The 12,088-nt window shown below is 29.7% G+C and overlaps 1 protein-coding gene across 5 annotated transcripts; it reads left to right on the top strand.

The window, feature by feature from the left end:
* Nucleotides 1-6,480: 6,480 nt before the first annotated feature.
* LOC107888784 (uncharacterized) lies at nt 6,481-11,074 on the top strand. Of its 5 annotated transcripts, none has more exons than XR_005901701.1 (9): nt 6,481-6,942; nt 7,366-7,758; nt 7,856-7,958; nt 8,961-9,061; nt 9,172-9,346; nt 9,783-9,953; nt 10,055-10,155; nt 10,231-10,430; nt 10,874-11,074. XR_005901701.1 is itself a non-coding variant. In XM_016812989.2 (9 exons), the coding sequence occupies exons 1-9, from the start codon at nt 6,598-6,600 to the stop codon at nt 10,288-10,290; spliced, it is 1,347 nt and encodes a 448-aa protein (XP_016668478.1). In that variant the 5' UTR covers nt 6,481-6,597; the 3' UTR covers nt 10,291-10,632. The 5 variants fall into 5 exon arrangements, 4 of the variants coding, with proteins under 4 accessions (XP_016668478.1, XP_016668477.1, XP_040933605.1 ...); XM_016812989.2 differs by lacking the exon at nt 10,874-11,074 and having other exon boundaries at nt 7,366-7,510; nt 7,613-7,758; nt 10,231-10,632; XM_041077671.1 differs by lacking the exon at nt 10,874-11,074 and having other exon boundaries at nt 6,727-6,942; nt 7,392-7,510; nt 7,613-7,758; nt 10,231-10,632.
* The last annotated feature ends 1,014 nt before the right edge of the window (nt 11,075-12,088 follow it).

The raw sequence follows: 12,088 nt of genomic DNA, 5'->3' as shown, positions 1-12,088 counted from the left end.
TTGGGTATAATGCAGTTTTTTTTTTATTTAGTTGGTTTGTGAATTTGTATTCTATCACTCAATTCGATACCTCCGTAATAACATCATTAGTTTGTGTTGATGTGACATTGATGACCAGTCAAATGGTAACATGTGATAGCCTTAGTATGAATCTGTCCAAATTGATTCTATGCACACTTTATATATTTTTAATTTTGTTATAAAATATTAAAGTTTAGGTTGTTATTATATTTAAAAAGTATAAAAGGAATACAATATTTTGAAGAATATATAAAAAAATTAAAATATATAATATAGTAATAAAAAGTTTAAATTTATAAAAATATATAAAAGAACTAAAATTTATAATAAATATAAATATATAAAACTAAAAAGCGCATTTACTATGAAAATACATTTGAGATTGGACAACTATACGTCTAAATTCATTCTTGATGTAATTTTTTTATTAATTTATATATTTTAAAATTTATTTTATTTTATTTTCAATAATAATAACCTGATTTTTTTAAAAAAAATTAAAATAGATAAACTTACTAAAAATTACATCTAAAATCAATCTAGACAAATAAGTTTTCAGATTCAAATGCATCTAGACAACAATTTGTCCTGGTTTATTCTTAATCTCAAAAATAAATTATACTTTTTTTATTAATTTATATATATTGAAGATCAAAAAAAATATTTGATACAATTAATAAAAAATTTCAATTATCTAACTCAATAGATTGAATCGAAAATAGAAAATAGGATGAACTCAACTTCCAATTCAAAATTTTAACATCGCATGTAAGAGTATAACTTGATTAGCATTGAATGGTGTTGCTGATGAAGAGTTGGAAGCTAGGGCAACGTCATATGGTTAATAGGAAGAGGAAGATGATGAATTATTGGAATAAATTTGGAGGCAGATTCTCTTCTTTTTTTCTTTTTTTTTTTTGTAAAAAGATTTTTTTTTGAAAATATACTTTTTTTACTAACGTGGTTGATATGTGATTTTTATAGGTTCCATCAGTTAAGTTAATCGTTAAATCAATCAACTAAGAGTTTCGTTAAAGGAAAATACTAATTGATTTTTTTAAGTCATTGAAACTTTAATTTCGTACCCTTATTTCATAAAGATTAATTGATTTTTTTTTACCGAGGCTTTTTTTTAACCCTTTAACCTTATTTTAGTGCAAGTCCAAAATATTAAGAAAAAATAAAAACATGAAATCAGATTAAAGATTTAGGTATGAAAGTCATAATTTGTCGTAATTTTTTAGATTTTAAAATATTTTTTTTTATTTAAAGTTAATTTGTAAGGATAATATATTTAGGAATATTTTAGTTAGGATTAAATTTTTCTTTATTTTATTTAATTAGATACATACTTAATTTTATCTTAAAAGGAAATTAATTAGTAATGAATATTTGTTTAAATTTAGCTTTAAAAAAGAAAAGCTAAAGAAATAAGCAGTGAGACATGTTTTGGATTGGGAGTGAAGTAAAATTTTAATTTTTCTTTCATTAATTTTCCTTTGTTTCTCTCCTACTGGAATTTAACGCCACCATTCGGTTCTCTTTGACTCTATTTCTTTGTTCTAATCATTATTAAATTTTATTTTATTTATTAAATTGATTTTTATTATAAGTAGAGTTGCTCATGGGCCGGGTCGGGTCGGGTTTGGGCTAGACTGAACTAAAAATTCAGACCTAGGCCCGAGCCCAAAAAATGGGCCTGAATTTTTACTCAAGCCCGACCGAGATAAAAATACTAAAACCCGGGCATGGCCCGGCCTGCCCTTATTAATTTTTTATATTATTTTTAAATATATAATATATCAAAAATACCAAAAACATTAAAATATATTTCCCAATAAATTGAAAATAAATTTTAAAAAATATGTAGACTTAAATAACACTAAAATAATGCAATTTAACAAGCAAATGCTTCTAAAATAAAAAAAATTAACAAATGCCTTTAAAATAATAACAAAATTAATAATAAAATAAGTTTTATACAATATCCAAACAATAACAACAAAATAATAGCAACGTAATAGTAAAATGGTAGCAAAATAGAGAGAAAACAACAAGAAAATAACATTCAAAAACAAAAAAAATGTAATTTTTTTTGTCTTTTAGTGAATTCGGCCAGGCCCGGGCCAAAAATGCCTTACCCGAGGCCTGGCCCATTTTTTAAACGGACCTTATTTTTTTGTCCAAGCCCATTTTTCGGGCCTATATTTTTTCCCAAATCCTCCCACATTTCAGGTGGGCCTTCGGGTCGGGCCACCCACGATCAGGTCTAATTATGAGTAACTAAATTTAGATTTCACTTTAGACCGTAATTAATTTGAGTTAGAATTGTACATTTTTTACATTGGTATTTGTTAATTCTTTAATTTAGGAGATAGACTCAATTATCTCAAAATGTCGTTTAATATCAAATCAAGAAGGGTGCCCATTGTTGTATTCATCCCACCGAAGACCAAATTGACCTGACCAATTGAATGAGTAGTTGGATCTATCAAGGGAATTAACAATCAAGTTTAAACGATCTACACAGTTGAGGCCGTTGATTTGAGTCAGGTCGTTCTAGATGGTAAGGTTGTCGAGGAATTAAATTGTGAAAGTTGCTTTCAAAGTTATTCCCTTAGTAAAAGGGTTAACTGTCAGGCTGAGCCTACAGTTAATTTACATACAAAAGGGATAGTGGTCTGAGGTTATTCCTCGACCATTATAACTAGCTTATCGATTGAAGGAGAATATCCATTGTCCGAGATCAATTCAAAGCCAGCATCAAAACCACGCTTGAAGCAATAGATTACATTTTATTGGTTTATTCTTATTTAATTTTGATTTCCTTATTTCTATTGTATTTTAATTTTGTTTTATTTATATTTTTATTAATATATAATCCCCATTTTTGTTTCATACATGTTGGCACTAGTTGTGGGCATAGAAATTGCCTACAATATATCTTGGTTATAATGAAATACATATTCAGATAGATAGATGTGGCACCCCACACCCGATTCGAACAACGGTTCCAAATGTGAGATGTCAAATTGAGTGAATAATAGAAAATAAGTTTTAAAACATTTTATAGAATTATAGAAAATAAATAAACTCAATTTAAAACTTTAAAATCATATTGAATCCATATAGAATTGATTTATAGGAGCTTGGAGGTGTCTGAGATGAAAAACAGGTCTCGAAAGGTAAAAAATGCTCAAAGTAGGGCAATGGCCTAGGCCCTACACTGTGGTATCGGTACAAGTGGGGAGATGTACCAATACTTCTCCCCGTAGATTTTGGCATTCTATCTCCCTTGTCGCGATACCATAGGGGCTTGATATCAATACCTCTATCCCCGGAGCCAAACATTAACTTGAAAATCACTTGTTTGATACCTAGAAGCTTAATACTAAAACATGAACTTGAGATACTCAAAAATCAAGTTTAAAACACCAAAAGATCTACCAAAACACCCAACCATAACTTACATAAAATATGCAAAAAGAAAAACCATCTACAAGCAAAATTCTTCCATAAACATACTCAAAACTAATTCATCAATCTTCTAAAAATATGTTCATCATATAGAAATTTACAGACACAAAGTCTAACCTTCATTTATGCCATAAGAACATACCATTTAAGCGTTCAAAATTGTCATACAGGAATAGTATAGTTTCCTAGATTTACGTAGATACCAGTGTTTTTCTTTACTTAATTGGTACGTGAATTTGTATTTCATCACTCAAGTTGATATCTCTGCACTAGTACCGTTAGTTTGTGTTGATGTGGCGTTAGTGACCAATCAAATGGTAAGACGTGGCAGCCTCTCAATATGACATGTGACGGACATAAATTTAAAAATATAAAAATTAATAAAAATAAGTATAAGATTTTTTCACATAAAAATGAATTTGTCAAAATTCATTCTAAATATATTTTTATACAATTTATATTTTTTAATATTTTTTATAAAATATCAGTTTTTAGATTGTTATTATTATTTTAAAATATATAAAAATATATACAATTAAAATATATAAAATGTCTACAATATTTTGAAGAATATAAAAAAATTTAAAAATATATATATAGTAATAAAAAATTTTAATTTTTTTGAATTTATAAAAAATGTATACAAGAACTAAAAATTTGTAAAAAAATATATAAATATATTAATGAACAAAAAAGCACATCCACAATGAGTATGAACAAACGTTTGTCCAAATACATTTGAATTGGACAATCATATGTCTAAATTTATTTTTGATGTAAAAACTTTTTTTATTAATTTATATATTTTAAAATTTCATTTATATTTTCAAAAAAATAAAAAAATATTACTAAAAATTACATCCAAAATAAATCTAGACAAAAGTGTCAAGATTCAAATTTATCTGGATAGTCATTTGCGCAGGTTTGTTCTTGATTTCAAAAAAAATTTAGGTTTGTTCTTGATTTCAAAAAAAATTTACTTTTTTTTAATTTATATATTTTAAAATATTTTTTATTAATTTATGTATATTATGTGTTATATTAAAAGGTTACCACGTGTCACTATCGGATTAGTCATCAATGTCACATTAGCACAAATTAACAGTGTTAGTGCGGAGGTACCAACTTGGGTGACAAAATATAAGTGCAAGTTCCAACTAGGTTGAAAATGAAGTTTAGGTACTTTTGGACAAGTTCAAGGGGCAAAATACATATTAACCCTTTTTTTTAAATGTCAAACATAAGTGTTTCATGCACTAGGTATGCAAGTGTTCACAATTTAATATATGTGCTATAAATATACTCCACATCGTATTTGAGCTAGCATTTAATACCCAAGCTAATTGCTAGACTTGTGAAAGGACCTAATTGATACTTTGATAACTCAATTAGAACATTTTGAAGTTTGAGAATCAATTTAAAATGGGATTAACATATCTTTTTGGTCATTGAACTTGGTAACTAAGTTCACTTTGGTGCATGTTCTTTTTTATATACTTTCGCACATGAACTAGATAACTAAGTCCACTTTGGTTCTTGAACTTGAAAAATATAAAAGTTTGATGATATGACACTTTAAAATTGTGCCACATCATCACTTGAAAAAAAATTTATGTAAATTTGCAGGTGATGATGTGGTGTATGGTTTCCGATTCAACCAATTTAATCATTCGATAGTTGGACCAACAATAATTAATTATAAAAATTCATAAGAATCTAAGAAATTTAGTAAATCAATTCAAATGTTGATTTTTGTCTCAATTTTCAAAATTTACCAATTCCAAGTAATTTCTAAGTGAATCAGTTGAACCCTTTTGTTCAGACCATTATATCGATCAATTCTCAGCATGTCTAATCGATCATGTTTTAATAATATCAGTCACATCATCAAATTTTGGCAGAATCTAATTGTCAAGTTTAAGGATGAAAGTGGACAAAAAAAGCAAATATAAAAACAAATCTAGTTACTAAATTCAAGGGTTAAAAAAATATAATATTCTATTTAAAATCTATAATTCGAGCATATTTTGTATAATTAAATAAAAAATTTGAAAAATCTAAATTAATCAATTGAATCGAAAAAAAAAATTAGAATGAATTCAACTTTCAATTCGAAGCGTATAACTTGATTAGCACTGAATGGTGGTGATGATAGAGAGGTGGAGACATCGTATGGTTGAAATAAATTTGGAGGCAGATTCAGATTTTTTTTTAGAATGTGTTGTTGGGAATGAGTACAAAGGTGAGCTAATTTTGGAATGTAGCATTTTCTTCACATTTCAGTTATCATTTATGAACACAAGTTTTCCCAACTCAATTACGAAATCTAAATCTTTTTGGCAAATTTGTATCCAGCAAGTACATCAATGCCTCCACTCCACTCCAACATGACAACATCACTCACTTCCAACACAAACTTCTCCACAACATTCCCATTCATCTAACACAAACCTTGTGTTATTTTCACCGCAAAAATTGTTGTAAATATAAATGTTCAAAATAAAATTTCATATTTGTTGAAAATTTATTTTTCTACTATTATTTACATCCATTAATTATATTATATATTTTTTATCATCAACAAAAATATTAACTTTGTGTTTGATAAATTTATTTTATTGAAATTCAAAAATTTTATATGTGTTTAATCATATTATTTTTTTATTTAATATAAAATTTTCAACAATTAAATTAGACAAGTGGGTAGTAATGGAAATTGTTAAGTTAAATTTTTTTAAAAATCATGTTTGAAATAAATTATCTCTTTTATTATATTAATAAATGGGTGTCAAAAGCAAACTAAACTAATTAATTAAATTAAAAATCGATGGTTTGGACCATAACAATTAAAAAATTTTGAATTGAGTTTAATTTAATATGGATATTTTAATTTTGATGTTATAATTTTTTTTAAAAAAAAAAGGAATGTCTATTTTTTTATTTCTTTCTTTTTATAACATTGATGGCATCGTCCAAGTCCAACTAACCCAACGGCATAATTTATGGGCTGAGTAGCCAAACTTTTCCCGCAATATTCAAAACACCACAAATACAAAAGAAATTAAATTAAGAATAGAAAGAAAATTTCATATTCATACAATGATGCTTCTCCCATTCCAATCCATTCTTCATTTCGATTCCTTCAATCCTTCCCGCTCCGACCCTGTACCCGAATTCCCATATTCATTTCGCTGCAGGAGGACCCGGTCGCCTGCTCTTACCAAAGCTGCATTCAAAAGAAACGTAGACAACAAGAATGATAAGGAGAAGAAGCCAAATATCTGTACTGCTGACGAGCTTCACTACGTTCATGTAGACAAATCGGAATGGAAGGTGGCTCTTTGGAGATACCTTCCTTCTCCACAGGCACCAACCAGGAATCATCCATTGATGCTTTTGTCAGGCGTAGGAACCAATGCTATTGCTTACGATCTTTCCCCTGAGGTTAGCGTTTTCTTTCTTCTCATTGCATTGCATGCAACTAATATCACGAGGTTTTTTGTTTTCTTACTGAGATTATGGTTCTTAAAGCTAAGACCTTGTCTGGGTTTGTTTTTGTTTCTCGTTGAATTATTTCTGTTGGTGAATTAATGCAATTTCCAGGCTTCTACCCTTGATGGGTTTGTAATTTTCTAAACCTCATAGCTTTTATGGGTTTCTTTTTGTTATTAATTTTTTAGTTTTTAATTGTATTTCTCGGTGTTCTTATCTTTTCTTCCATTGGGTTGTGGTTTCGTAGCTTATGGCTTTGTGGGATTATGCTTGTTCTATTTATAGAGTTTCTTCCATTGGATTGTCATTTCTAGGCTTTTAGCTTTCTTGGGGTTCTTGTTTTTAAGTCTATTGATAATGCAAATTCATGTTCAGTCCTCGTTCGCACGCTTCATGTGCAGTCAAGGATATGATACCTGGATTCTTGAACTCAGAGGTGCTGGATTGAGTACACAAGGAATGGATTTTGGACAATATAAAGACCCTTTAGATTCTATTTCTCAGAGGAAGGATTTTTTTGGTAAGGATACAGATTATAAGAGTTTTTTAGAAACAGAAAAAAGATATGCTTTTGCCAGTCAAATTACGGATTTAATTGAAAAGCTCGTAAATATAATTGAAGAAGTTGAAAGATCATCTCCAGTACGTGCTTTTGATATGCAAAACAGCATTTCTACAGCACTAAAAGATATGCAGAAACAACTTGATCTTATTGCCAAGTATGATTGGGACTTTGACAACTACCTAGAAGAAGACGTCCCTGCTGCGGTGAGGTGCCATCCCTTATGCGATGCATACACCAGCTGACAATTCGTAAGCCATAACAACTAACTTGAGTATTGTTAAACTAAAATTTTTATCTTAGATGGAGTACATAAAGGATAAGAGTGAACCAAAGGATGGCAAGTTACTTGCAATTGGTCATTCTATGGGCGGTATCTTGCTATATGCGATGCTATCACGATGTGGTAAGATTCTGTAAAAACTTGCTTGTTCATCTACATTTATGACCTATGTAAAACCTATTACTGCATATCCTTTTGGCTATTACCTTTTTGGTATTGCAAAATAGTTTGCTATATTAACATATAACTGCATGTTTAATTTCTCTGTTCTGTTATGATTAGAATTTATTTAGTATTTTGAAGCTAAGACCAACTTGAATTTCATTTCCTTTGGACACAGCACCGACTGAAATAGACCTGTAAACAGTTTATAATCACTTCATAGACCGGTTAAACATTTTAACAGAAAATTTATTTATAGATAAAAGAATGGAAAACTTTGGGCACAAATTATGTTGATCTAGGTACTGATAGTATTGGTTAAACTCACAAAAGAAAATGCCAAGGTTGGTTCAACTATCTGATGCTTGAACTTTTTTATTTTGCTTATTGAGGCTGATCTAAGAGTTAAACTGTTGCGTTTTAATTATCACAGCTAAAGCATGTCAGCCAGGATGCTTTTGAGTCCTTTATGAGTAGAGCCAATTAATTTTGAACTCTTTAAGGCCTTAGATGGAATCAAAATCGTTGATGTATAAGTCCAAAAGAGCTCTATATGTCCCGGTAGGCTACTTGATGTTTAGTTTTATAAGCAATATAAAAGAAAAAGCTCCTTACATAGTCACAACTTCAAAAAAGAACGTTTGTCTCTCAGGCTGTGTCTCTGTCTCTCTCTCTTTTGATACGTGGCATTGCTAGGATCAAAACCTGAACATTGGAACAAAGAGTCTGTCCTCTACCAACTACACTGTTGTTGGCTAAAACAATCAGTAAACTTTTCATCTCTGTCTCTCTCTCTTTTGATACGTGGCATTGCTAGGATCAAAACCTGAACATTGGAACAAAGAGTCTGTCCTCTACCAACAACACCGTTGTTGGTTAAAACAATCAGTAAACTTCTCATCTTACTTCGACTTTGTATCTTGAACAATATATAGGAGTGCTAAAATGTCTTGTTTTTATAAGGTTATGAAGGAAAGGATCCTGGATTGTCAGCAGTCACTACGTTGGCATCATCGTTGGACTATATGTCTTCTAGATCGTCACTCAAACTGCTTTTACCCCTGGCAAGTGTTATTTAAGCGAAATTGCTTAAGGATTGTTTCTCTTTGAAGTGTTATTATCTGCTTGTATATAAATTGACAATAATCTGATGTTATTTCTCTTCGGTAAGTAGGCAGACCCTGCACAGGTCCTGAATGTTCCTGTTATTCCAATTGGAACATTGCTTGCTGCTGCCCATCCTTTTGCAGCTAACCCTCCCTACCTCCTGTCTTGGTTGAGTCCTCAAATTTCTGCCCCGGACATGTTGCAGCCTAAGTTGTTTGAAAAGCTTGTTACGGAAAACTTCGGTAAGAAAATATGCTTCTCCTTTGGCTTCCATCATAATGCACAAATACTAAATGTAGACCCTGGCATTGATGCTTTTAACTGTCATATTATACGAATGCTTCAAAATTCTTTAGAAGTACAACGGTACACAGAAAATTGTAGGGTCTTTCAGTTCAGAAGGCACTGTTCCATGTGTTGATGATTCCTCTGCTGTCGTTTTCATGTGCTTGTCAGCTTGTGCTGGATCCTACTTACATAATTTTGTCCTGATTTCTTTGCCCCTTTCAACCTACTGAAGTTGCTTGTTCATGTCTTTCTCGTTGATACTTCCTTGACAAGTCTAGAATAATTTAAACGAGTCTTCAAATCTCCCTTTGACCCTAGCACAGTTAGATTTTATTTACTTACTACTTTTTTGGACCATTCCATGAATGACAATTAAAGCATAATTTACAGAGACAGTGCCTGCCAAGCTTCTCTTGCAGCTAGCAACAGCCTTTGAGGAGGGAGGATTGCGTGACAGGAGTGGGACATTCTTTTACAAGAATCATCTCAGTAAAAGCAATGTCCCTGTCTTAGCAATTGCCGGAGACCAAGATCTGATATGTCCGCCTGATGCGGTGTATGGTATGATGTAATTCATCCCTCCTGTCTAAATTGCATCTAGTTTTACTGTTCGGCTTTGCTTCGTTTTTCTCATTTAGTTTGTAATGATATCAATCGAGCAGAAACAGTGAAGCTTATTCGTGAGCCATTGGTCACATACAAAGTTTTTGGAGAACCAGGTGGTCCGCATTTTGCTCACTATGATATAGTGGGTGCCCAACGGGTAAGATTTAGTACTTTCATATTTGATGCAACATAATTAGCTTCTCCTAAATATTTACACTTCCTTTTGATGCAGGCCGTAGATCTAGTGTATCCTTGTATAATAGAATTTCTCAATCATCATGACGCAGCTTGAAGTCGTCGAGACTTCTTCATTCAAGCTTCGTTCTGTATATTTTTCCCCATGAAGGAAGGAGCCGACTTAGGAAGAATCTTCAAGCCAGTCTTGCCCTTAAAATTCTACATCAACTAGTACATATACATACATAAAAGGAGGTAAAGGATCAACACCAAGCATGTAGTTGTATTGTTGTATTAAAGTTTGTTAATATGTACAGACATTTAGAAAAGGTAGTGAATGTATATATGGTATACATATATCACTACTCTCTCTCTTAGACAACAATACTTCATCATTTGTAAATGGTTAACCATTAGAAATTTTGACTCTCACAAAACATTTGATGATCTTAAGAGAGATGTTCGACTACCATAAAGCTTATACTTCATTTTATAGAGAAAGGTTGTATTAATTGTGTCAAACTCCCAAGCTTTGATTGATTTTTGACCAAATTAATTACAAGTTTAGTCTATTGGGAATTTAATTATTGCTCAAGAACTTCCCATTTAATAAATAATAAAATAAAAAAGGTAAATTTTTATCCATTTCTCTTCACTTTTTTTCCAACTAATAAGAATGCATTAACTTTTTTTTTCAGGTCCCATTAACGGATGATATATAGTAATTGGTCGTTGACTGACATGTGCGCACACATATATTTAAAAAGTTGTTTTTAGAATTTCTTTTTTATTTAATTAATTTCATTTTATATAATGTTCTATAATTCCTTGTTTTAAATATTGAAATATTATTAATTTTTTTGAATTTTTTTTAATGCAATACATTTTTATAATTTTTATATATTTTTTATTTGTTTATGAAGTTTTTATATATTTTTATAATTTTAAATCTTATATAATTTCTTTTACAATTTTTTTATTGATTTTATATAATTGTATTATAAAAAATCTTGAATTCTTTTAAATTTAATAAATTGTATACATTTTTAATTACATATATTTGATTTTTTATATTTTACAGATTATTTTATAAAATTTATATAATACAATAAATTTGATTTTTTTTATATATCTTTGTTCGGGTAATATTTTAATGACCCAACAGTTGAATTTAATATTTTATTTATACAAATCATACATGTCAAATTTGAGGCAAATTAAAAAAACTATTTGTTTTATGTAAAAAATATTCAGTCATTGAATACATGTTAATATACTAAGTGTAGGTTTTGATGGACGGTATTGTATTTTCCTGCGGTTAGTATAAAAATAGTAGTAGTGATAAGATCAAATACTATAGTGATATTGTAGCGTGAGATAAAAAGTAAGCTAAACACACCATACCGTCTATCCAAACCCACACTAAGTATTGTAGATCAATATGGTAGAGATATCGGATCTATTCAAAAATTTACATACATGACAAGTACAATTATATCAATAAATTCAACGGTTGAATTTTTAAAATATTTACCTAAAATATTTACCGTACAAAGATATACGAAATGGTGTAAAATAACTTTAGTTTTACACTAATGTAAGTGGATCCCTTCCTATTTTATATATACACATATTAGCTTTGAATAATTCTTAAAAGGATAAACTACAAAAATGGTCACCCAACTATACCTTTTGTTCTATTTTGGTCACTCAACTATTAATTTTTTTGATTTAGACGATAAATTTTTTAAAATTCAATATTTTAGTCACTCTATCGTTAGCTGCCATTAGTTGAGTGGTAGGAAGCTGACATGAGCTTTTTTATTGGTCTAATAATGAATTTATCCCTCTAATATTTACGCGTTCTATCAATTTGATCCTAAATATAAAAAATTCAACAAATTTAGCCCACA

This window comes from Gossypium hirsutum, chromosome A09 (genome assembly GCF_007990345.1).
Source record: "Gossypium hirsutum isolate 1008001.06 chromosome A09, Gossypium_hirsutum_v2.1, whole genome shotgun sequence".
Lineage (NCBI taxonomy): Eukaryota > Viridiplantae > Streptophyta > Magnoliopsida > Malvales > Malvaceae > Gossypium > Gossypium hirsutum.
This window is presented reverse-complemented; position numbering and strand designations above follow the sequence as displayed.